This window comes from Peromyscus californicus, unplaced genomic scaffold, assembly GCF_007827085.1.
Source record: "Peromyscus californicus insignis strain IS unplaced genomic scaffold, ASM782708v3 Scaffold_2__1_contigs__length_46816999, whole genome shotgun sequence".
NCBI lineage: Eukaryota > Metazoa > Chordata > Mammalia > Rodentia > Cricetidae > Peromyscus > Peromyscus californicus.
This window is the reverse complement of record NW_026294540.1, coordinates 36,477,749-36,502,763: the sequence shown is the minus strand read 5'-3', so window position 1 is coordinate 36,502,763 and position 25,015 is coordinate 36,477,749. Positions and strand designations below refer to the sequence as shown.

The window sequence follows — 25,015 nt, the reverse complement described above, 5'->3', positions numbered from 1 at the left end:
GGGCTACAGAGTGAGTTCCAGGACAGCCAGAGCTACATAGAGAAACCCTGTCTCGAAAAACAAAAAACAAAAAAACAAAACAAAAAAAGACTGGTGACATAGCTCAGCTGGTAAAGGCAGTTGCTGTTACGCCTGAGGACTGGTGTTCTATCCCTGGACCCTTGTGCTGTCCTCTGACCTCCACACATACGCACTGACATGCGTGCCGTCCCCCATCACACCCCCCACCCACAGCAACACCAAGTAAATAAGCTGTCAGCAGGTACCGGGGACTTCAGAACTGTGTCAGACTTTCTGATGTGTCTCTGTCCACCGAGAACTGACTGAACTGCCCTCTCCTTCTCATTCTCCTGTTGCCTCATCCCCGACCCACCCCCACTCATCCACCCCAGGATGCTGGATCCCCAAAAGGCTAACTGAGTTAAAGTCATGTTGGGGGCTCCCAAGGTAGATTACTGGGTGTCATACCCATTCCCAACTCCCCACATTTGCCTACTCACCTGCCACTCTGAGGACTGTGGTGGTCAGAGGACAAGGCCAAACATTTGTAGAGCATCTAGGGACACCAGCTTTCTGTCGGCTCTGTGTCGCTCAGGGCTTTGGCATCAGTTACTGATGCCTTGGAGGGGACAGCTGGAGTTTCGAAGGCAAAGCGATCCTCTGGGTAACCTGAGAAGCTCCCAGTTACCAGGTAGACCAGCAGGAGGGCGGGACAGCTTGGCCAGTACCCAGGCTGTGCAGAGGGACAACCAGTGGTCCTCAGGCAGACACAGAGACTTGCTGGGGTCATCTCACCGTGGCCCTGGAAGGCAGGTAGAGAGGATTCAAGTGGGGTTGGTTTGGGGTAGGGTGTGGTGGTGGTGGGAACATGGTCATCAGTTCAATGGGGCCCGTGACGGTAGAGGGAACTGGTAAGACTCAGTGGGACATATGATCCATGATCCACAGAAAATGTCACCCCAAGAGCCCCATGGGCTAGTGTTATTAGCAACAGAAAGGGAGACTCAATCCAGAGAAAGCAAGTGAGGATAGGGATGCAGCTCAGCTGGTAGAACACTCACCTAGAAAGAACAAACAAACAAATAACTTGGGCCTGGTGAGATGGCTCAGCAGATACAGGCACCTGCTGCCAAACCTGAGGATTTGAGTTCGATCTCCAGCCACGAAGTGAAGGAGAGAATCAACTTGTGCAAGTTGCCCTCCAACAGCCATCCCCCCACACCTCCCCCCCCACACTAAATGTCAAAAAGGAAACCAATTCAGATGTGTCTGCATGGGGTGCTGACCAACGTGATTTTGGAAGTCAGTGGAGTCTTTATAGGTAAAGGCAGAAAGAAGCGTCCATAGCATTGTGCTTTAGTTGTTAGAGATGTTTCCTAGCAGGGTATAGGTTAATGATTCTGATATTACAGTGTACATACACACTGGGATTGCCAGCGTCACTCAGTGAACTGAACCCTGTAAGATAAATCTTTCTTGCCGTGATGGTTTGTGTGAATTGTCAAACTGACTCTATTTGGAATCACATGGGAGAAAGGTCTCTGGGCATGCCTGTGGGGACTATCATGATTGAGTTAACTGAGGATCAAAGACTGGTCCACTGTGGGTGGTGCCATTCCCTGGTTGGTGTGGTGAGCTATGGAAGAGGAGAAGGGGAGCTGGACAGCCGCATGCACTCATGGCTCTCTGCTTCCAGATTGTAAATGTCATGTGACCAGCTCCTTCAGCCTCCTGCTGCCTTGGCTTTCTCACCATGCTGGTGGACTATACCTTGAACAGTGAGCGAAATAAACCTGTTCTCCCTTGAGCTGCGTTGGCCAGAATGTTTTATCACTGCAACCAGAAACCGGAAAAAGAAATTAAGACACTTCCCTTAAGTTGTTTTTGCCAGAAATTTTGGATGCACCAATGAAAACAAACCAGCTCACCCATGAAGGACGTAGAGGACATGTCCATAAATGTGTACTGACTTCCTTCTAGCCCAGTGGTTCCCAACCTTCCTAATGTGGTGATGCTTTAACACAGTTCCTCATGTTGTGGTGACCCCCAAACATAAAGTTATTTTCGTTGCTACTTCATAACTGTAATTTTGCTTCTGTTTTGAATCGAATCTGTGTTTTCCAATGGTCTTAGGTGACCCCCGTGAAAGGGTCATTTGACCCCCAAAGGAGTCGTGACCCACAGGTTGAGAACCACTGTTCTAGAGAGTACAATATAAAGACGGAGCAGAGGAAAAACGGTGGAGAAATTTGACAAATAATGCCTCAGGCTGCTACCAGGGTCAAAGGTCCACCTCAACACCGACAAATCACATATGTAGTACCTAGTCTTGAGTTGATATAATGACAGTGGCATTTTGCTACTTCTCCCTAAACCCATAACCACACCAAGTGTGGGAAAACAGCAGGGGACTCCAGTTTGAATTACCATTCACAATACTTGATTCTTTAATGTTCTTAAAATATTTGTGTGTGTGTGTGTGTGTGTGTGTGTGTGTGTGTGTGTGTGTGTGTGTGTGTGTGCAGGTGCACACAGAGGCCAAAAGAGGGCATCGAATCTTCATATCCTCAGGAGTTAGAGTTACAGGCAGTTTTGAGCCACCAAACATGGGTGCTGGCAAATGAACTCTGGTCCTCTGGAAGAGCAGCAGTTGCTCTTAACCACTGGGTCATCTCTCTAGCCCCTTTAATGTTTTATTTTCTCTTATATTCTTATATTTTTCACATTTATTTCTTCACTTACTTTCTCTCTCTCTCTCTCTCTCTCTCTCTCTCTCTCTCTCTCTCTCTCTCTCTCTCTCTGTAAGTCAGAGGACAACTTGCAGGAGTTGGTTCTCTCCTTTCACCCTATGGATTCCAGGGATAGAGCTCAGGTTGGCAGGCTCAGTGCCTTTACCTGATGAGCCATGTCGCCAGGCCCCACCGCCTTTTGAATGCATGTTGTCATAGTTGGTTTTAGTTATCAACTTGACACACCTGGGAAGAGGGAGCCTCAGCTGAAGAATTACCTCCATCCGCTGGCTGGAGGGCATGTATGTGGGAGCATTGTCTTGCTTGCTCGTTAATGAGGAGGGCCTAACCCACTTTGGGTGGCACCATCCTAGACATGGGGGCCTGGGATGTGTAAGAAAAGCAGCTGAATGTGATCCTGGAAGCAAGCCAGTAAGCAGCCTTCATCCCTGGTTTCTTCTTCAGTTCTTCCCTCCAGGTTCCTGCCTTGAGTTTCCGCCCTGACTTCCCTCAGTGAGAGATTGTGACCTGCAGTTGTATCATGAGATAAACCCTCTCCTTCCTAAGCTGTTTTTCCGCAGTGTTTATCATATCAAAACAAACTAGAACACATGCGTATGTAGGTGTGCGAGTGTTCATGGGTGTACAGATAGATGCAGGTGTGTGTGTGTGTGTGTGTGTGTGTGTGTGTGTGTGTGTATACACACGCACATGCATGTGGAGACCAGAGGACAAGGACAACCATTCTCACAAATGTTTTCTGCCTCCATTGAGGCAAGGTCTCATTAGTTTGGAGCTCACAGAGTATGGTAGGCTGGCTGGCCAGCAAGCCCCAGGGACCCTCCTGTCTCTATCTCCCCAGCACTGGGATTACAGGCATATGTCACCACATCTGGCAGTGGGTGCTGGGGATGAAACTTAGGTCCTCGTGCTTAAGAGGCAATCACTTTATGGATGGAGCTTTTTTTCCTCAGGCTATTTATTTATTTATTAATATTTTTGAAACATGACTTTGCTAAGGATCTCAGGCTGGCCTCAAAACCACGACCCTTTTGTCTCAGCCTCCTCAGCTCTAGGATCACAGGTATAGGCTACAAAGTGCAGGTAATACTTGAAAACTATGCAGATCATCAAATATAAGCAAATCCTGAGAAACTGCCCCAGATTCAAGGATCCCAAAGATCGAAGGGACATTGGGATGGCAGCAGGGGATATCTGAGGAACTCTGTGCTCTCTTTCCATCCTGTGACAAAATGCCTTGGAAAAACAATTTAAAACAAGGAGACTTATTTTGGCTTGCAGCCAGAGAGTCTTCTGTCTGGCCCCATTGTTTATAGCTGGTGTTGAGACAACATGGCAGGAGAGGCATGTGATAAAGGAGGGATTGTGACCTGGATTTGTAAGCCAATAAATCCTTTCCTAATCCAAGTTGCTTTGGGTCAGAGTGTTTTATCACCGCCACGGAGATGCAATTAGAAGAACACTCTTCAGTAGATTAATCCATCAATTATTTCAGTACCTTGATACAGACGTCACCTCTCAATAGTGCCAGTAGCTGGAGACCCAACCTTTAATCCATGAGCCTTTTGGGGACTTTTCTATCCAACTTTTACTAACCTCTGAATTGGCTGATAATAATAATTCAGTTTGGACTCATTGGTTGTGCCAAAATGTCCCATAGTAACATAAGACAAGAACAATGAGGGAATAGGATGTGGGTTCTAGAGGGTTCTACATGAAGCTGAAAGTATTTAAGAACTAAAAGTTTATTTTAGAGGCTGGAGTGATAGCTTAGCAGTTAAGACTATATACTGCTCTTGCAGAAGAGCAGAATTCATTTCCAGCACCTAGACCGGATGGCCATGACTACCTAGTTCCACGGGATCCAGCAATCCTTTTCTGGCATCCACAGGCACCTGTACTAGTGTGTATATACCCACACAGAGACACATACACATATATACAAAATTTTACAAATAAAACTATTAGTATTGGATTTGGTTTTTCAAGACAGGGTTTCTGTGTTATAGCTCTGGCTGTCCTGGAACTCGATTTGTAGACCAGGCTGGCCTCGAACTCACAGAGATCTGCCTGCCTCTCTCTCCTGAGTGCTGGGACTAAAGGTGGCCTCCACCACACCTGGCTTCATTGTTATTTTTTGAGACAAGGTTCTAAGTAGTTCAGGCTCATCTCAGTATTTAGTCAGGGATGACCTTGAATCCCTAATCTTCCTGCCTCCCCCTCCCAAGTGCTAGAACTAGAGGCATGCATCACTACACCTAGTTTGTTAACAGAGAAGACAAAAAAGCTTGCCAAGTTATTCATGTGACTGCTGCTGTTCCTGTCTAATTGCGGTGCCGCCCACCAATTAAGCAGCCCGTGAAGCATTTGATGCTCTGCTCTGAGGTGTCTTCTCTTACAACAGAATCTGATCAGACACTCAGATCCTGCCCTACTCTGGACCACTCTTGCTCATGCAGCATCATATAGAAGCCCCACAGTAGAGAGTTTATAGTGGGTAGAAGATGAAAGACTACAGATTTTTTTTGTGTGTGTGTGTATGTGTGTGTGTGTGTGTGTGTGTGTGTGTGTGTGTGTGTGTGAGAGAGAGAGAGAGAGAGAGAGAGAGAGAGAGAGAGAGAGAGAGAGAGAGAGAGAACAGAATGTTAAGGTACAGTGAGTCTAGAAATCACATAGCTCCATCATGATGGTCTAAACTACAAGTAACTTCCTGTCTTGATCTCCTCATAGATCCAAGAGGTTGTTTTACGGTGTGTTGGAAATTGAACTGAGGGCCTTGGCCATGCAAAACTTTAAAGGTTGAGCCATATCCTCAGCCCCTCACTTGGGGATTCTAAGCAGGTGCTCTCCCACTGAGCCACATCCCCAGCCCTGGGTGGCTTGGAACTTGCTGTATTGACCAAGTTTGCCTTGAACTCAGAGTGTTTTGCCTGAACCACCATGCCCAGTCCGTTTTGTTTTGTGCTTGGATAAGGACATTAATTCTATCAAATCAAGGTCTCGTTCTTTTTAAATTAAGAATTACATTTATTTACTGTGTGTCTTCATGTATGGCTGCCAGTGGGCACATGTGGAAACCAGAGGACAGTGTTTAGGAGTTGTTTCTCCCCCTCCACCATGTGGGTCTGTGGGAATGAATTCAATTTTTCAAGTTTGGTGGCAAGCACCTTTACCCAGTAAGCCATCTTGCCAATCCCAAGATCGCATCTTGATAACCCCAGTTAACCTTAATCACTGCCTCAGAGGCCCTATCTTCAAGCACACTGGTTGGGATTTTAAGATATCAATTTGGTGCTAGGCAGTGGTGGCACACGCCTTTAGTCTCAGCATTCAGGAGGCAGAGGCAGGTGGAGTTCTGAGTTTGAGGCCAGCCTAGTCTACAGATTAAGTTCCAGGGCAGCCAGGGTTACACAGAGACCATGTCTCTAAAAAACAAACCAACTAAAAAGAATTTGGATAGGACACATACATTTCATTCACAATATCACTTATAAGAATTTACCTTAAAGAAATGCAGACATAACTCCATACAGAGCCTTAGATATGCTCAGAGCAGTACTCTGTTAGGGTCTATTGCTGTGGCAAACAGTAGTCCCTGAGAGAATGAACGTATCACGTGACTTGTCCTGAAGACACATGCACAAACATCTTGTAACTCCAGATAGGGAACTGACAGCATACTGAAGAAACTATTCGGCCCAAGTCTAACTTGGTAAACCAGTTAGTTTATGGGGGTGCGGGCCTACCTACAGGAGGCTGGGGAAGAATTGGGACTCAAAGGCTGCTATGTCAGCAAAAAGCCCACAGAACCTGCGTTCCCAGAGCTTGGTGCCCGATTGCAAGCCGCTTCAGCTGAGAATCCGTTCCTCTCCAGCAACTGTTCATTGCTCACAGGACTCTGGGGATGGGCCTCAGAAGTCCTTAGTTTTCTGAGCTTCAGGGTCTTGTGACTTTCCCGAGCTTTCAGGAGTCTTTCTCAGCCTCCTCTCTTGAGGAAGGGGTGCTTCAACTCAGAGGAAATGGATGAGCAAAATTACTCTAGTGGGGAGGAGGAACACCACGGCATAGCCGTCGAGAACTGTTCACGTCATGATGGCGTGGGAGCAGGATGTTGTAGGGAGGGATGGAGGGGCAGGCCATAAGATGTGTCCGTCAAAGGCGTGCCCCCAGGGCAGGTGTAATGGCTCACTAGGTAAAAGGATTTGACTTGCAAGCCTGATGCTCCATCCTCAGAACCGTGTAAAAAAGCCCAGCATGGGAGCACATGCTTGTAATCCTAGTGTAGGGGAGGTGGAGAAGGCAGATCCTGGGGGTTTGCTGGCCGTTCCGCCTAGACTATTAGGTGACTTCTGGGTCAGTCCCCAGCGCTATATAAACTGGCATGGTAGTATACTTTTTTTTTTTTTTTTCAAGTCAGGGTTTCTCAGTGTAGCTTTGCGCCTTTCCTGGAACTCACTCTGTAGCCCAGGCTGGCCTTGAACTCACAGAGATCCGCCTGACTCTGCCTCCCGAGTGTGAGTGCTGGGATTAAAGGTGTGAGCCACCACTGCCCGGTGGTAGTATACTTCTTTAATCCTGGAATGGTGAGGTAGAGACAAGCAGGTCAGGAGTTCAAACCCTGTGTTGTTTACATAGTGAATTGAAGGCTAGCCTGGGCTAAGAGAGACCCTGTCAAACAAAAGAAAATGCAGGGGTGGGAATTCCACTCCAGAGCCGGCTTCTGATGCAAGCACATAAGGGTCCTTTTATTCAGGTTCAACCTGGGCCGCCACATGGCAGATGGAAGGAAATGTGGCGATGTCCACGAGCCCAGGTGTAGAGGGTTTTTATAGGGAAAAACCACAAGCTGGGAATTGGCAATTTGGGATTGGGTAGAAGGGGCAAGGTGATTTTTTGAAACTATTGGTCTAGACTTTGGGTGCGAAACCACAACCCGCTGAACAGGATTATCTGGACTGCTCAGCAGGATTATCTAGATATCTCCAAGGGCCATAAACCACAGACAAGATGTTTGCAGGAGTATCTCCTTTCCTGTATAAACAGCAGACAGGATGCCTGCAGGAGGATACTGCTCCGTATCCGTTTGAGTTATCATGGCATATTCCTGAGCCTGTAAAGTTAAGTCTAGGCCTTCACATAACATTCTGTATGTGAACCTTTCGTATATAAACCCCTTGAAGTTAGTGCTCGGGACTGTTCTCCTCTACCCGCTGTGTCGGATGCTGGATGGCAGACCAAGCTTGCTTGTTTTATTATTAAAAACCTCTGTGTGCTTGCATCGGATATTGACTCTGTGGTGGTCTTGCCACCTGGGCACAACAAGCTCAATCTCTATAATATATTCTTGTGGCTCACAAGAGGGTCTCTCTTTCTACCACATGTATCCAAGCATCAAACGCAGGTCATTAGGCTTGGCAGCAAGCCCCTTTACCCACTGAGCCATCTTGCTGGCCCCCAAAGCCAGTCTCACAGCAGATAGTTTTCATACAGCTTTTACTTCACTCAGTTGTCACAATTCTAAGAAACCCAGAACCACGAGTCCAGTTTAAACAAGAGAAAATAGAGTGCCAGGGAGATTACAGACTGTGTCACAAGTCACATAGACCTGAGTGACTAAGACTGTATTTGTTCTTGACTCCAGAACTCATGGTCTATCCAGAAATTTTTGCCACTGGGGAAAATAATAAATATATAGAGACTGAGGAGATGGATCAGTGAGTAAAGTGCTTGCTGCACAGATGAGGAACTGAGTTGGGATCCTCAGCATTGCTGTGCAAAGCCAAATGTGTCCACCAGTAGCCCAAGCCCTGGGGGAATGCTGGGGCTGATGACAGGAAGATCACAGTGGAGAGCAATTGATGACACCCAGTGTCAGCCTCTGGCATCCTCCTGTACCGGGTGCACACCCATATGTACACATACACAGGCATCACACACACACACACCACACTCATGTGAAAAAATCAATCCTATGCTCTCTGCCCTGGCTTCTGACACAGAGTTTTTAAGACTTTATTTCCTGTGGAACAGGAGTGTCTTTTGTGCTAATGAAATGACTCGTGGTGGGCTTCTGGGTACCACAGAATGGGGGCCTGGTTGCCAGGGGAACCAGACATGTGATTAGAGGGTTGGAACTCTCACTTCTACCCCTATAATTAGTCATGCCATCGATGGAACCACCAGAAAACTCTGAAGGACAGGTTTCCAAGGGTGACTAGGTTGGGGGACAAGAACAAGGCTTTGTGCTTGGGAAAGGAATGCTGTGTGCCCTGACTCCGTGGGTACAGAAACTGCTGTGCACAGGTCCTTCCCAAACCTTGTAATATGGATTTTCTGGGCAAATGAGATGGCTCAGTGAGTCAGGGAGCTTGCAGCTAAAGCTGAGGACTTAAGTTTGATCCCTGGGACCCACACAGTAGAAGTATAAGTAGCACCAACTTCTACAAATTGTCCTCTGGCCTCTATATGTGCTCTGTGGCACACCCACAGAAATCTATACCCCACCCCCACAAAAACAACTAACTAAATAAATGTAATTAAAACATTTAAAAAAAATGTCTCTGTTAGGATCCTGCTCTCACTCTTCCGGGTGGGCGACTGCAGCCCCGCCTTAAAAAGCCGGACACAGACCCCCTCCCTCTCCTTCTGTTTCCTCTCTGCTGTCTGCTCTGCCCCGCTTCCATCCCCCGCCAGGCCTGGCTTCTCCCTCCTATCCCCTCTTCTTTCTAATAAAGCCCATTCTAACTCCGGTAGCCATGGCCGCGACTTTCCCGCTGACCGACCAGCGCTGTTTGTCCTCTCAGTCTCTCCGTCTGTCTGTTCACTTGTACCCTTTATTTTTTCATATGTATTCTTTAAGTTTGCTTATTTTGTTTTGCTTTTTTTGGTTTGGGCTCAAGTGCTCACTACATAACCCAGGTTGGATTTGAACCTGCAATTCTCATGCTTAAGTCTCCTATGTGCTAAGATTACAGATGGCCTATACCACTATGCCCAATACATACATACATACATACATACATACATACATACATACATACATACATATGTGGGGGGTTGTTGTTTTATCTTGCCTTAAACAGGGCCTTATTATGTAGATCTGACTGGCTTGGAACTCACTATGTAGTCCGAGCTGGCCTCGAACTCACAGAGATCTACCTGATTCTTCTTTCCAAATGCTAGGATTAAAGTTATGCACTTCCATGCCTGACTATTTATTTATTATTTGTGTATATGCATGCACACATGTGTGTGTGTGTGTGTGTACCAAAGGTCAACTTTGGGTGTTCTTTCTCAGGCACCCTCCCTTTTTAAAAGAAAAGATTTTATTTATTTATTTATTTATTTTTTTTTTTTTGCTTTTTCGAGACAGGGGTTCTCTGTGTAGCTTTGCGCCTTTCCTGGATCTCACTTTGTAGACCAGGCTGGCCTCGAACTCACAAAGATCCACCTGGCTCTGCCTCCCGAGTGCTGGGATTAAAGGCGTGTGCCACCACCGCCCAGCAATATTTTTTAAATTTTAATTATGTGTGAATATGTGTATTTCCATGTAGGCATATGAACGTAAGTGTTGTGCCAGAGGAGACCAGTAGAGGGTGTTTGAGTTCCCTGGGGCTCAAGTCATAGGCAGTTGTGAGTTGCCCTATGTAACTGAACTTGTTCTCTGCAAAATCAATATGTACTTTAACCACTGAGCTGTCTTCCCAGCCCTTCCATGGGCTCTCAAAGTAGGCCAACCTGTCTGGTCAATCAATAAACCCCAGGGGTCCTCCTGACTCTGCCTTCCTGTTCTGGAATTGCAGTACACCATGGCTTGGTTTTTATTTGTTTGTTTGATTGATTTTTGCCTCTGTCCTGTGATCAAACTCTGATCCTGGGGGCTGGCACGATCACTGAGTAGCTAAAGGCTCTCACTGCCATACCTGACATCCTGGTTAGTTAATTGTTTGTTTGTTGTTGTGGGATATTTGTACATCATGTTGTTGCTCGAATTACTAAATGGTTCTTATAATTTAAAAAAAAAAACCCAGAGCCAGATGTTGGGGTGAAAACTGAAAGATCAGGGAAGCAGAGCAAGCCACAGCCAACTTCACCTCGCCAACTCCCCTGCTGATCCTGTTTCCATGAATCCTCAGACTGAAAATCTCTGAGTTCTCACTTGAAAGGCCTCAGACAAAAAAGAGAGATTGTTCCTGTTTTCACACGCCTGGTATACTTTTCTCCACCCTGCCATATTACTTCCTGGGATTAAAGGCATCTGTGCTTCCCAAGCAAAGGCATGAGATCTCAAGTGCTGGGATTAAAGGTGTGTGCCACCACTGCCTGGATCTGTTCCTTTCCTATACGGGATCAATCTCATGTAGCCCAGTGTGGCCTTGAACTCACAGAGGTCCAGACGGATCTCTGCCTCTCAACTGATAGGATTAAAAACATGTGCCACCATTGCCTGACCTCTGTGTCTAATCTAGTGGCTGGCTCTGTCCTCTGGTCCTCAGGCAAGTTTATTAGGGTACACAATATATCACCACCACACCATGTGAAGGTATATTGCTGTGGTTGGTGTAATAAAAAGCTGAACAGCAGGAGGTATAGGCAGGATTTCCAGGGAGAGAAAGAAAGAGGAGGAGGAATTTAGGTGCTCAGGAGAGAGCGGGAGACACAGAGAGAAAACAGGAGGTGCAAGATGGAAGAGAGGTAACACCACGTGATAGAACATAGATTAATATAGATGGGTTAATTTAAGTTATAAGAGCTAGTTAGGCTGAACTTTCATAATCAATAGGAAGACTCTGTGTCATTATTTGGGAGCTGGCTGGCAGGACAGAGAAAGACTTGCTAACAGGTTTGTTTGTTGTTTTCAACTTGACACAAGCAAGAGTTATCAGAGAAAAGGAGCCTCAATTGAGAAAGCATCTCCATTAGAATGGCCTATAGGCAAGTCCTTAGAGCCTTGTCTTGATTGATGATTGATGTGGGAGGGTCCAGCCTACTGTGGGCCGTGCCACCTGTGGACACGTGGTCCTAAGTAGTATAAGAAAGCAGTCTGGGGAGCAAGCCAGTGAGCAGCATTCCTCCAAGGCCTCTTTGGATGAGAATGGCCCCCATAGGTGCTTATATTTGAACTCTTGGTTCCTAGTTAATGGAACTGTTTGGGAAGGGTTAGGAAGGGTGGCCTTGTTGGAGGAGGAGTGTCATGGCTGGGTGTGCTTTGAAATTTCACAAGACTCTTAGCCATTCCCAGTTAGCTCTCTCTGCCTCCTAGTGTCTCAAAGCATGAGCTCTTGGTTATGGCTCCAGTGCCATGCCTGTCTACCTGCTGCCATGCTCCCTGTCATGATGGTCATGGACTCCAACCCTCTGAAGCTGTAAGCCTCAAACAAAATCTTTCTTCTATGAGTTGCCTTGGTCATTGCTTCTTAACATAGCAATAGAAAAGTAACCAGCATATCTCTGTTTCAGTTGCTACCTCCAGCTTCTTGCCTTGAGTTCCTGCCCTGACTTCCCTTCATGTTGGACTACAACTGTAAACTGAAATAAGTGTTTTATTCTCCAAGGTGCTTTTGGTTATGGGGTTTATCACAGCAATTGAAAGCAAATTAAGACATTCAATGACAAGTTGATTCCTGAAACCCACACCTTGGAAGGTGAGAACCAGTTCCTTTAAGCTGTCCTTTGACTCTGTGATATGTGTGTGCACATACATATATACACAAATAAATACATGTATTTTTTAATTTAGAAAAAAATCCAGGTTCTCCAGTTTGTGTGGAAAGTACATTTTAAATTGACACACAATTGCACAAAATTATTGATATTTTTGGGGATAGGATTTCATGAATTCAAGGATGGATGATCTTGAACTTTCGATGTAATTGAGGATGAGCTTGAACTTCTGATACTCCTCCCTCCATATACTCAGGTCTCGGATTACAGGTGGGCTCCACCATAGCCAATTATGCAGTGAACCCAGGGGGTGGTGTATGCTAACCACCACTCTACCCACTGAGCTTTGTCCTCAGCCCCAAATTATGGGCATTTGTATCCTTTAAAACTTCTGTGTAAGCCGGGTATTGTGGCACACGCCTTTAATCCCAGCACTCGGGAGGCAGAGGCAGGAGGATCTCTGAGTTTGAGGTCAGCCTGGGCTACAGAGTGAGCTTCAGGACTACACAGTGAAACTCTGTCTCAAAAAAACAAACCAACAACAACAAAAACAAAATAAAAACAAACCAAACAAATTAACAACCCCCTAAAACCTTCTATCTAAAACATTGACAATAATAAGCAATAGTGTGCCCCGAAGTTCTGTGTTCTACTGTAGTGAATGAACTAAGCCCAAGGGAGAGACCAGGTTAAAGCTGAGCAGAATTACATGTGCTGTTTACTATTGCAGTCAAGCTCTTGTTGTTACTAGGACAAAATATCTGAGATAAACAATCAAAGGAGGAAGGATTTGTTTTGACTCGGGAGGCTTCCATTGATTTTTCTTTCCCTCTGTCCCCTGCCCCTCTTTGGTTTTTCTACACAGGGTTTCTCTGTATAGCCTTGACTGTCCTGGAACTCACTCTGTAGACCAGGCTGGGTCTTGAACTCACAGAGATCCATCTGCTTCTGCCTCCTGACTGTTGGGATTAATGGTGTGCACTACCAACCAGATTCTGTCTGTCTGTCTGTCTGTCTCAAGCCTTGAATTCCTTATGCACCTGCCTTCATCTCTCTAGTGCTGGGATTACAGCCCCATCCCACTGTGTTTAGATCCTTATTGATTTTCCATGTCCTCTGCATTCTCTCATCAACATGGCAGCCATCAAAAGCTATTAAAGAAAAGGTAAGGCAGTATTATTTATGAAAAAGATTTTATTTTATGTGTATGTGTGAGTGTCTGTATGTATTTATGTACAGATGTATGTATATATGTATGTATGCATGTATGCACGTATGTATGCATGTATGTATGTGCACCACATGCATGCCTGGTGCCCTTGGAGGCCAGAAGAGGGCAACAGATCCTCTCAACTTGAGTTATAGACTGCTGGGACCACCATGTGGGATGTTTGTTCTGGGAACTGAACCCCTGTGTTCTCAAGAGCAGCAGACATTCTTAACCACTGAGACATCTATCTCCAGCCTCAAGATAGGATTCTTTAAAAAATATTTAAAAATTATTTTGTTGTCTTACATGTATGTGTGTTTTGCCTGTTGGTATGTCTGTGCACCATGCAGGGCACATAGTGCCTGCTGAGGTCAGAAGAGGGTGTCAGGTCCCCTGGGACTGGAGTTACTGACAGTTGTGAGATGCTATATAGGTCCCAGGAATTGAACCTGGGTCCTCTGTAAGTGTAACAGGTGCTTTTAACCCTGGAGTCAACTCTCCAGCCCCCCCATTATAGTATACATTGTATATATTCTCCCCTCCCTCTCTCTCTCTCTCTCTCTCTCTCTCTCCACTATATATATCCCTGCCTGGCCTAGAGATCACCATATGGAGACCAAGTTGGCCTTGAACTCACAGAGCTCTGCTTGCCTCTCCCTCCCAATTGCTGGCATTAGAGATGCCAAGGTAGTATTCTTTTTTTTTTTTTTTTTTAATTTTTTTTCTGGAGCTGGGGACCAAACCCAGGGCCTTGCGCTTGCTAGGCAAGCGCTCTACCACTGAGCTAAATCCCCAACCTCAAGGTAGTATTCTTATAAGAGGAAGAAGTCTGAACAAAGATACACAGAGGATGCCCAGATGAAAGCAGAGCAAGAAGCTAGCTATTAGCAAGCCACAAAGTGGCCTTAGAAGAAACAAACTGTTACTACAAGTCAGACTTGTGGCTTCCAGAGCTGTGAGAAAATAAACCTTGGTGCTGGGGCTGTAGCTTAGTTGGTAGAACGCTTGCCTAGCATGCACAAAGCTCTGGGTTTTGTCCACAGCACCATAAACCCAGCGTGGTGGTCCATGTCTGTAACCCTATCATCTCTCAGGAGGTGGAGGAAGAAGGACCAGAAGTTCAATGTCATTCTGGTTTACATAAGACATTCAAGGACAGCGTTATATGAGACCCTTCTGAGAACAAAACAAAACAAAAGCAATTTCTACTGTGGAAGCTACTCCATCTGTGGCATTTTGCTTGGTGGCCCTAGGAAAGCCTAAGATTATGGGAGACTCCTATCTGCACACAAGAGGCTCTTCATTCAGGATGTGGTGAGGCCATGGGGAAGAGGGTTTTGCCCAGCAGAGCAAATGAAGTCAGACAGGAATTTATTGGGAAAACCCAGACGTTGGCTTGAAATAAGTCAGTGTCTTGTTCTCTTTCTGCCAAGTCTATCTGACACATCCAGCCATCCTGAAGACAGAGGCCAAGCCAAAATTTATATATTGCAGTCAAGCATTCCTGTCCAAAGCCTGTGTGTGCCTGTACTGTGCTTTTAAAATCTTGGCTTGTCAGACAGGGTATATTGGGTTGTGTTATGTCTATAGACCCAGCACTTGAGAGGTGGAGGCAGAAGGAATGATAGTTCAAGGTCATCCTTGACTATTTGATACAGTGAGATCAAGACTAGCCTGAGTTACATGAGATCCTGTTCAAAACAAAACCATTGTACAGGGAGAAGATTAACCAATTTCATGAATGAGTTGAAGTTGACCAGTGAATAATGCATAATATTTGGAGGCTGATGGTTGCTCTGGCTAGTTTATGTCAACCTGACACAAGCTGGAGTTATCTGAAAGGAAGGAGGGAACGTCAATTGAGAAAAATGCCTTCATAAGATCCAGCTGTACGGCATTTTCTTAATTAGTGGTTGATGGGGAATGGCCCAGCCCATTGTGGGTGGTGCCATCCCTGGGCTGGTGGTACCGGGTTCTACAAGAGAGCAGACTGAACAAGCCAGTAAGTGGCACCCCTCCATGGCCTCTGCATCAGCTTCTGCCTCCAGATTTTTTTTTTTTTTTTTTTTGGTTTTTCGAGACAGGGTTTCTCTGTGTAGCTTTGTGCCTTTCCTGGAACTCACTTGGTAGCCCAGGCTGGCCTCGAACTCACAGAGATCCGCTGGCCTCTGCCTCCCAAGTGCTGGGATTAAAGGCGTGCGCCACCACTGCCCAGCCTGCCTCCAGATTCTTGCTCCTGTTCCTGTCCTGGCCTTGTTCAGTGGTAGACTACAGTGTGAAAGTGTAAGCCAAATAAACCCTCTCTTCCCTAACTTTCTTTTGGTCATGGTGCTTCATCATAACACTCGAAACCCTAACAAGACAAGTGCCATCACTGGGACATGTTAAAGCTTTCCCTAACAATGTGGGTAGTATATTAGTCCGTATTATTAACACTAGCTGCTGTAACAAATAGCCACCAATTTCAATGACTTCACTGAACCAGTGTGGGTGGTAGATTAGCATCATTAGTTCTAGGTGCTGTAACAAACAGCCTCCAACTTCAGGGGCTTCATATAATCAAGTTTCAGTGCTGGGAGTGCTAAGGTTGACTTCACTGAGCCCACTAGTACACCTGGCTCACTTCTGTTCATTTTCAGTTGGTTTTATTCCCCTCTTAACATTCACTTCAAAATTACTTTATCTTTTTTTCTATGTCTTTAGAAATTATCTCATTGCTTATATTTATGGCTCTCCCTACAGTAAACAAGGATCCTTTAAATCGAGTAGTGAGCACCTGGTGAGCTAGTCCGCAGCCATCACTGGAGCCAGGATGGCGGGGTACCTAACATCCTTCTCCACTCCATGCGGTCTGTGGGAGGCTCTTTCTAGCCCCTCTCATTGGCCTTATCTATTGGCACTTCCCAGGGGAGATCAGAGCACACCTCCAGCTGACTTCCTTTGTGTGTGTGTGTGTGCAGAACACGTGCACACATACGTGTGTGAAGGCCAGAGTTGACATTGTCTTCCTTAATTTCTTTCCACATTATTTTTGTGTTTGTGGTCTTTATGTGCCTATGAACATACATATAGAGGGCAGAGAAAGACGTTAAGTGACTGAAGAGTCACTCTTTGCCTTATTCCATTGAGACAGGGTCTCCCCATTTCAGCTATGCTGGCTGGCCAGCAAGCTCCTGGGATATACTCATGTCTGTCCTTCCCTAGTGTTGGGGGTCATGGCCATCCATGCCTGTCTTTATGCGGATGTTGGAGATTTGAAGTTGGTTCTCATGCTCTTGACCGCTGAGCCATCTCCTTAGCTTTACATCCCACTTTGTCCTGCTGGCCCTGTGAGGAGAGGACATCTTTGCCTCTTCTCTCTCACTCCTCCTAAGGAATGGCATCCATTCTCCTTGACCTTGCACCACTGTGAAACGGCAGCTCTGTGGATAAAATTTCCTTCTCCTGACTTTGAATATACATTTCCTTGAATCTGCACCAGGAGACAGCTGCCAGGAAGGAACTTATTAATAGATTTGCCTTTGAGTCCAGAAATTAGAGGACACACTCCACACATTCTCACCTCACCCCATGGTGTCCAAAATTCGCACTACTGCATCCTTGGGTCAATATTGAATTTGGGGACATTTTTGATATAGTCTTCCAGTCATTCCAAATATTATAACTTATTATATACTTATACATAGACTGCCTACACAAGATTCATGCTTCTTCCTGCCAGCTTCAAACCTCCTTTCTGGGGTTATCCCCTTCTCTAAGCAGCTGTTGGGCTGAGAGAAAGCAGATTCTCTCCTGCCCACCCATCCACAAACTGCTTCAGCACGGCAGTAGGTTATACAACTCAAGCTAAGGGACACTTTCTATTTTCTTGCCCTTGTCATTGGTTCAAGGGTGAACATTATATCTGGAGCTAGCACCAGCAAGGTGAATTTCAGTATTCCTAGCAGGAATATATTAGGCTGCCTGGCTTTCCCTCACTCCTCTCACTGTCTATGAATGTGGGAGCATGATAACACGTATTCTCTCATGAAGCCTGGAGTTCAAAGTGAAGCGCCTCTAACTAAGGAATCAGACTCCCCCTTCTGGCCTCCATGAGCATCTGCACACATGTGCACACGTGCACACACACACACACAATGAAAACCAAAAAAATAAACATTTGAAAACAAATAAAACATCCTAACACCTTGTTCTAGTTTTATTTCTGTTACCATGAGAGAATAGCCTGACCAAAAAGCAACTTAGGCGAGCAAGGGTTTATTTTAGCTCATAATTCCAGGTTACAGAGTAGCAGGTGAGTTAACATAGCTAGTCGCAGCCAGTCAAGAGCAGAAGGAAAGGGGTGTGTGTGTGTGTGTGTGTGTGTGTGTGTGTGTGTGTGTGTGCGCTAAGTACTCAGCTTTCTCTACTCTTACACAGTCCAGGGTCCAAAGCCAGGGAATGGTGCTGCCCACAGTGAGCTCATCCTGTCACGTCAATTAAGTCAAGGCAATCCCCCATAGACATGTCCCCAGGCCAACCAAAGCCTAGACAAAACCTCACCATGACTCTCTTCCTAGGTGATGCTACCTTGTGTCAGGTTGACCATTAAACGATTGACCTTCACACACCCAAAAGCTCTTACTCCAGAACCTTCCTGCTTTGTTCTGTTCTGACTCCCTTTGTCAATATGGATGGTTGTGTCTATGACATCAGTGGCCAACATTTACTGAAAATGCTTTGTGGATGTTTCCCTGTTTAATCCTCACAGAAACCCATTGAAGTAGATTCTCTTATTCTTACTTTTGAGTCTGAAGAAACCAAAGAACAGAGAGGTTAGGGAACTTGCCTGTAGCCATACAGGTGGAAGACATGGATGCTCCATCAGAAGCCCAGAAATCTGACTCCTGGGCATGCGTATCAGTGCCTTTACAGTGGTAACACCACTTAAAGAAACTGTCTCTCCCTTCCCAGCAACTGCTTACTGCCTCTAGAATGTCAGACAAGAATGACATCAAGACAGAATGTCAACAGGCCCAATTTTGTAAAGGTTAGCTTAAAGGCAACATCTCACTGTGCAGACCAGGCAGTCCTTACTCTCACAATCCTCCTGCCTCAGCCTCCTCAGTGCTGTGATCACAGGCATGTACCATCATGCCTGGCTCTGTGTGCACACTCTTTACCCTTACTTGACTTCCCAATATTTTCATTCTGTATTTCTTGTTGGAATCGTCTTTTGGTCGGTCCTCAGCAGAGCTCAGTGGGGGTCAAGATGTACTTGGTGTCCAAAGAGTTGTATTAGTTACTTTTCTCACTGCTGTGAGAAGATATCTGGCAGAAGCAACTTAAAGGGAGGGCTTGTTAATTTTTGTTTTTTGCGTCGGTGAGCACACATGTACATACATGTATGGGGGCCAAAGGTTGGTATCCATAATAATTCTCCACCTCATATGTTGGGACAGGGTCTCCCACTGGTAGCCAGAACCTGCCAAATCAGCTAGCCAGTTTGCTGGGGGGTGGAGGGGAGCCACCCACCTGTGCATCTTATGTGCTGAGGTTACAGGTGGGCTTCCATGGCAACCTGGCATTACATGGGTTCTGAGGATCCAAACTCAGGTCGCCATGTTTGGGTGTCAAGCACTTTATCTGCTGAGTCATTTCTGTTAGGATTCTGCCACTCCTCCAGCTATATGACTGCACATGCGCAGTTCAGTAGCTAAGTAAGGGGGTCTTACGTCTTACATCATCAGTGTGCTGCATAATTACGCAATCTTGCATGTGTGGCATAGCTCTGTTTTAAGCCCACATGCACATGTGCAGGGAAATTCTTAAAAATCTGGTCACAGACTCCTCCCCTCTCTTCTGCCCTTTCCTCCCCCCCCCCCCCACCTCTCTCCAACAGGCCTGGCCATGCTCTCTTCTGTTCCCCCACCAATAAAGCTCTGATACTGGGTTTTGTTGTGCCACGTGACCTTTCCTCACAGAGTAAAACCGCCACATTTAAAACCAACAATTTCTCCAACCCCCCAGGGTATCATTTTGACTAATGATTTCAGAAGGGTGACAGTACTTTGGTTTAGAAAGTCATGGCGATACAAATTAGAGATGATTGAACACATTGAATCTGCAGGCAGGATGGCAAGAGGTAAATGCTAGTGTTCAGCTCACTTTCAAAAAACCCTGCCCATAGCGTGGTGTCATCCAAATTGAGTCTTCCCTCCTCAGCTAAACCTCTGGAAATGCCCTCATAGAAATACCCAGATGTGTGTCTCCTAGGTGATTCTCAATGCAGTCCATCTGACAATGAAGATTAACTATGATGTGTTGTCACATGACCTTGAGCATGAACTAAAAACTGTCACTCATTTCTTCCCTAAAGGTTTGAGATGCTGTGCCTTCTCCTTCCCAAGCCTCATTCTGAGGAGAGACACCACAGCTGATGCTGACCAGACTAATGCTGAGTGTTGGCTTGAATACAAATTGTCTCCACAGGTTCATGTTTTGAATGCTTGGACCCCAGCTGGGGGAACTATTTCTACCCCTTGTCCCCTCCTTGTCTCATTTTCTGCTTCCTGTCAACGGCTGCCAAGTGAGGTACACCCTCTGCTACACAACCCCACCACCGTGGTAATCTGCCCAAGTGCATGGGGCCAAGCAACCATATACGGAACCCTCTGAAACCGTGAGCTCAAACAAATCCTCCCTTGCTTAAGTTGTCTCCAGCAGGTCACCCGTATACCTAAGTATTCAAGGCAAGGAGAACTATGCAGTTTAAGAGCAGCCCAAAGTGAGACCCAAAATAGAGATTCTGTCCTCACCATCCACTTTTAGGAACCTCACCGTCAAGGTGCTTAGGAGCCTCGGTGGTGAGGTTCTGAAGCACACTGCACCAGTCGAAGAAACAAAGGAAAGTGGAAATTCCAAAGTGTGGCTTGGACACCCACAAGCTGTGACACAAGCCAGAGAACAGCAACACACGGTGGCACCACCTACTGGCCAGAGTAATTTTTGTTCTGCTCTTTTCTAGTGTGTGTGTGTGTGTGTGTGTGTGTGTGTCTGTGTGTGTGTGTGTGTGTGTGTGTGTGTGTGTGTGTGTGTGTGTGTGTGTAGGTCAGAGAATAACTTGTGGGGGTCAATTCTCTCCTACCATTATGTGGGTTCTGGGGATGAAACTCGGGTTGTTAGGGCAGCCAGCACCTTTGAGCCACCTGGCAGGCCCTGTTTGAGTATTTTCTGCGGTATAGATTTTCATCAGGTATAACCACCCCTCCCCATCCAGCCCATTTGTATTGAGCATCTACTATGAGTGAGACATTAAAATAGTTGCTATTGATATCATGACAAACCAAAACACACCAGAAAAGCACCCACCAAGAAATGAATTTCTATTACATTCCTCCATGCACCCATCTGTTTTCCCATGGAAAAATTCCCCATGACCAATACATGTTTCCCGAGTGAACAGCTATAGAATCTCTAGGTCTCTGTGTGCTTGTGAGCATGTGTGTAGAGGCCAGAGGTCAACCTCGTTCCTCAGGAGACACCCACTTTGTCTTTATATTTTAAAATTGTGTGTGTGTGTGTGTGTGTGTGTGTGTGTGTGTGTGTGTGTGTGTGTGTGTGTGTGTTGTACATGCACATGTGTAACGGGGCTCACACACCTGTGTGTATATAGAGACTAGATGAGGATTCCCTCTGTCATTTTCTACCACCTTCCACTTATTTCTTGGAAGCAGCATCTCTTACTGAACAGGAACTTTTGTGTTTTTTTTTTTTTCAGCTAGGCTGACAACCAGCAAGCCCCAGTGATCCTCTTGTCTCCAACCCCTCAGGGCTGGGGTTGAAAGCCCACAGGGTACCACCTCTGCCTTGGTATAGGAATAACTGGGACATAAACTCTGGTCCTCAAGGTTGCAAAACAAGCTCTCTTACCCCTTGGGCCATCTTTCCAGTCCCCACTTTCTTTTTCTTTTTAAAGAGTTTTCCACTGGGACATGAAGTTCACCCATCAGCCTAGATACGCTAGTCAGCCAGTCCCTTTGATCTTCCTGATTCTGGCTTGCCAGTACTAGGATTACAGAGGCATGATACCATGCCTGGCTCCCACCTCCCCCAGAAACAGGGTTTCTATACACAGCCCTGGGTGTCATGGAACTCACTATGGAAACCAGGCTGGCCTTGAACTCACAAAAAACCCCCATGCTTCTGCCTTCTAAGTGCTGTGATTAAAGGCATGTGCCATTATACCTGGCTATGCTTGATTTTTTAAGTGGCAAGTACTCACCATCTGAGCCATGTCCCCCAGCCCAGCTAAGAAGTCTTTATCCCATTTCCACATTGCCTCAGACATTCCTCCCAGGGACAAGAGATCATGGTGTAAAAGTTGATCTTGTCAACTGATCTCATGACAGGTTAAAGAAAACCAACTTGATATCACAGGTCCAGTTTCAGAGGTTGACAGGAAGGTCTAAGAATAATTCTAAGGAGAATTCTTTGCGCCACGCATCAAAGGCAACTCAATCCTTTCTAGAAGACTTGAGTAAAATCCTTGGATTTGGGCTTCTGTGTTTTTTTTCCTAAGCTCTTATAAAACAGACCCAGTGTTTGTGACTGGAAGTTCTGAGGGGCAGAGAGGAAAAAGAAAGCTCGAGAAGCACTTGATTTTCAAAAGCCAGCAAAGCACTGAGAAATTTATCTAGAACTTGGACTTTAGAGACAGGGTTCTGTTATACAGAACCTGAGTTTCCCTTGATATCTCAACCTCCTGATGACCTCAACCTCAATCAACCTGCTGGGATTACAGGACAGCATCCATGTGGTCCATGGCAACTTCAAACTCATGATTCTCTTCCTCACCCTCATGAGCCTCCTTCCTCTGTACCCTGCTCTGGGGTCACAGGACTGTACTACCAGATCGGGCTATATATTTTTTAAAGCTATAAATATATCATGGAAAAACTACCTGTAACTACAAAGTCGCCAAGCAGTGGTGGTCCACACCTTTAAACCCAGTACTGCAGAGGCAGAAGCAGGCAGATCTCTGTTTGAGTCCTAGGACAACTAGGACTACACAGAGAAAATGTCTCAACCCCCACCCCAGCAAAAAAAAAAAATGTATTACAAAGTAGGAGAGAACATAATGTCCCACAGTAAGAATGTTTTTATTTTGTTTTGTTTTCCAGACTGGGTCTCACTATGTGCTTTTTCTGTCCTGGAACTCACTATGTAGATCAGGCTGGCCTTTAACTTACAGAAATTCACCCACCTCTGCCTCCCTCTGGAGTGGTGGTTTTAAAAGCGTATGCCATCACGACTAACTGCCCACAGTTAAATGTTAAATCCACTATTTTGGAGGTGAAAAAACAGGTGTACTCACTAACCTTAACAATTTAGATCTGGGGGTTGGGGATTTAGCTCAGTGGTAGAGTGCTTGCCTAGCAAGTGCAAGGCCCTGGGTTCAGTCCTCAGCTCCGGAAAAAACAAAAACAAACAAACAAAAATTTAGATCTGTCTAGAGATAGGTGTATCCAACCTGTGGCCCACAGGCCAAGTGCAGGGTCTCATGTAACCCAGGGTGGCTTCGAACTTGTCCTGTAGCTTAGGATGACTTTAAACTTATACTCTTTCTGTCTTCACCTCCTCAGTAGTGGCATTATATGCATGTGCTAGGTTCTATATGGTTCTTGTGATGGAACCCTGGCTCTACCAACTGGCTACCTACAGTAGCCCCAGTCCCAATGCCAGCAACTTCTTCACTTGACTGCTATGTTCCCTTGACCTAGAACAGCAGCTGGCACTTATTAGTCAATATGTGTTTACTGAATGAACACATATACATAAATGCAAAATGAGTCTTGGCCAGGCCTGTAATCCCTGCATTCATGAAGCAGAACCCAGGAGGACTAATTCAAGGCCAGCCTGGGGTACACAATGAGAAGTTGTCTCCCCTATGAAAAAAAGAAAGTAGTTTGCAGGACACCTACTAAATAAGGATAATTCCATCATGGGAGTGTGATTTGGAAGAGATGGCCACCAAAGATTTTGTCTGGGATAATTTGACTCATTTCCATTCTACCCCCTTCTCTGTGTGTTTAATGAAAGGCAACAAAATACAAGACAAAATGGATGACTAAACCTGAGATTCAAGTTTAGTCTGAACTGAAACTATCTGGAGAAAACCAGAAAGAGATGGGAATAAAGCTCTGCATTGATGTGAGGGAAAAAAGAAAATTCAAAATAATTATCAGCTAAGTGATAAGCGGCAGGCTGGACTCTGCTGGAGACCTTGATGAGATCCAGCCTACCTACTGTGGATGGAGATGATCTCTGTATGCAACCATTCTTCCAGGTCTCACCACGGCTGCCCGTTCTGTGTTCCCAAGTTTGCAAAGGCCTCGGATGCAATATATTTAGAAAGGTACAATTTTCTTTTTCTAAAAGGAAAAAGGAATCAAGAAGCTGGGGTAGGCAGCAAAGCAAACAGGAAAAGTGAGCTTTGAGGTAGGTGGCCAGAGATCAGACATTTTTCCTCAAAGGGACCTGTTTTTCAGAGGTGTCAAGAATAGTTCTTAGAGGACCTGCAGGCATTCAGAGCAAAGCAACATTCACAGGGACCTTCTCGGTGCTATGTTTGGAAGTAGCTCTTCTCACCCCAAGCCTGCCTATTATCAAAATAGCCCTTTTATCCTCAAGGATTCTGGCCAAACACTAGTCACTGCCCCCCACAGGGAGGATGTTCAGAGCTGTACACAGAGATGGCAGGAGCAAGGGGCATGGATACAGCAGAATCTGACTCAAATGGGGACATATGGCTTCTGTAGTGGAAGATGCTGGCCAGGTCCCAAGGATGTGGCTGACAGTGAGTAAACTGTCCACCTGTAAGACACAGATGCCACTGTCTAGGGCACCTACTGGGTTGTCAGGAGCCACTACCAAGCTCCTCCCAGGACACAGAGAAGGCCCAGGCTGTTTTGTACAGCCCAGCGGTACTCCTGCACCAGACCAAGACAGTCTTCTCCTTTTTTTTTTTTTTTTTTTTTGCAAAAGTGCTAGAAAATTTCAGTTCCTGTGTTGGGTGAGACAAGGAGATACAAAAGCTCAAGGCCAGCCTGGTATAATGCCGTGGGACTTCAGTTTTGTTTGCTCATTTGTTTTGTTTTATACAAGCTCTAGGTATGTATCCATGGCTGGCCTGGAATTCATTATGTAGACCAGGTTGGCCTTAGACTCAAAGAGATGCAACTGCCTCTGCCCTCTGAGTGCTGGGATTAAAGGCCTGAGCCACTATGCCTAGTGGAGACCTTAGTTTATATATATATATATATATATATTTGGAGCCGAGGACCGAACCCAGGGCCTTGCGCTTGCTAGGCAAGCGCTCTACCACTGAGCTAAATCCCCAACCCCGATATAA

The 25,015-nt window shown here is 45.8% G+C and overlaps 1 protein-coding gene across 1 annotated transcript in view; it reads right to left on the bottom strand.

Moving 5' to 3' along the window:
* Nucleotides 1-25,015, bottom strand: part of Grid2ip (Grid2 interacting protein) — a 66,194-nt gene that overhangs the window by 40,707 nt on the left and 472 nt on the right. Inside the window, exon 2 of the mRNA XM_052754348.1 lies at nt 501-802. Within this exon, the coding sequence (XP_052610308.1) occupies nt 501-556 (56 nt within the window). The 5' untranslated portion in view covers nt 557-802. The remainder of the gene's footprint in view (nt 1-500; nt 803-25,015) is intronic.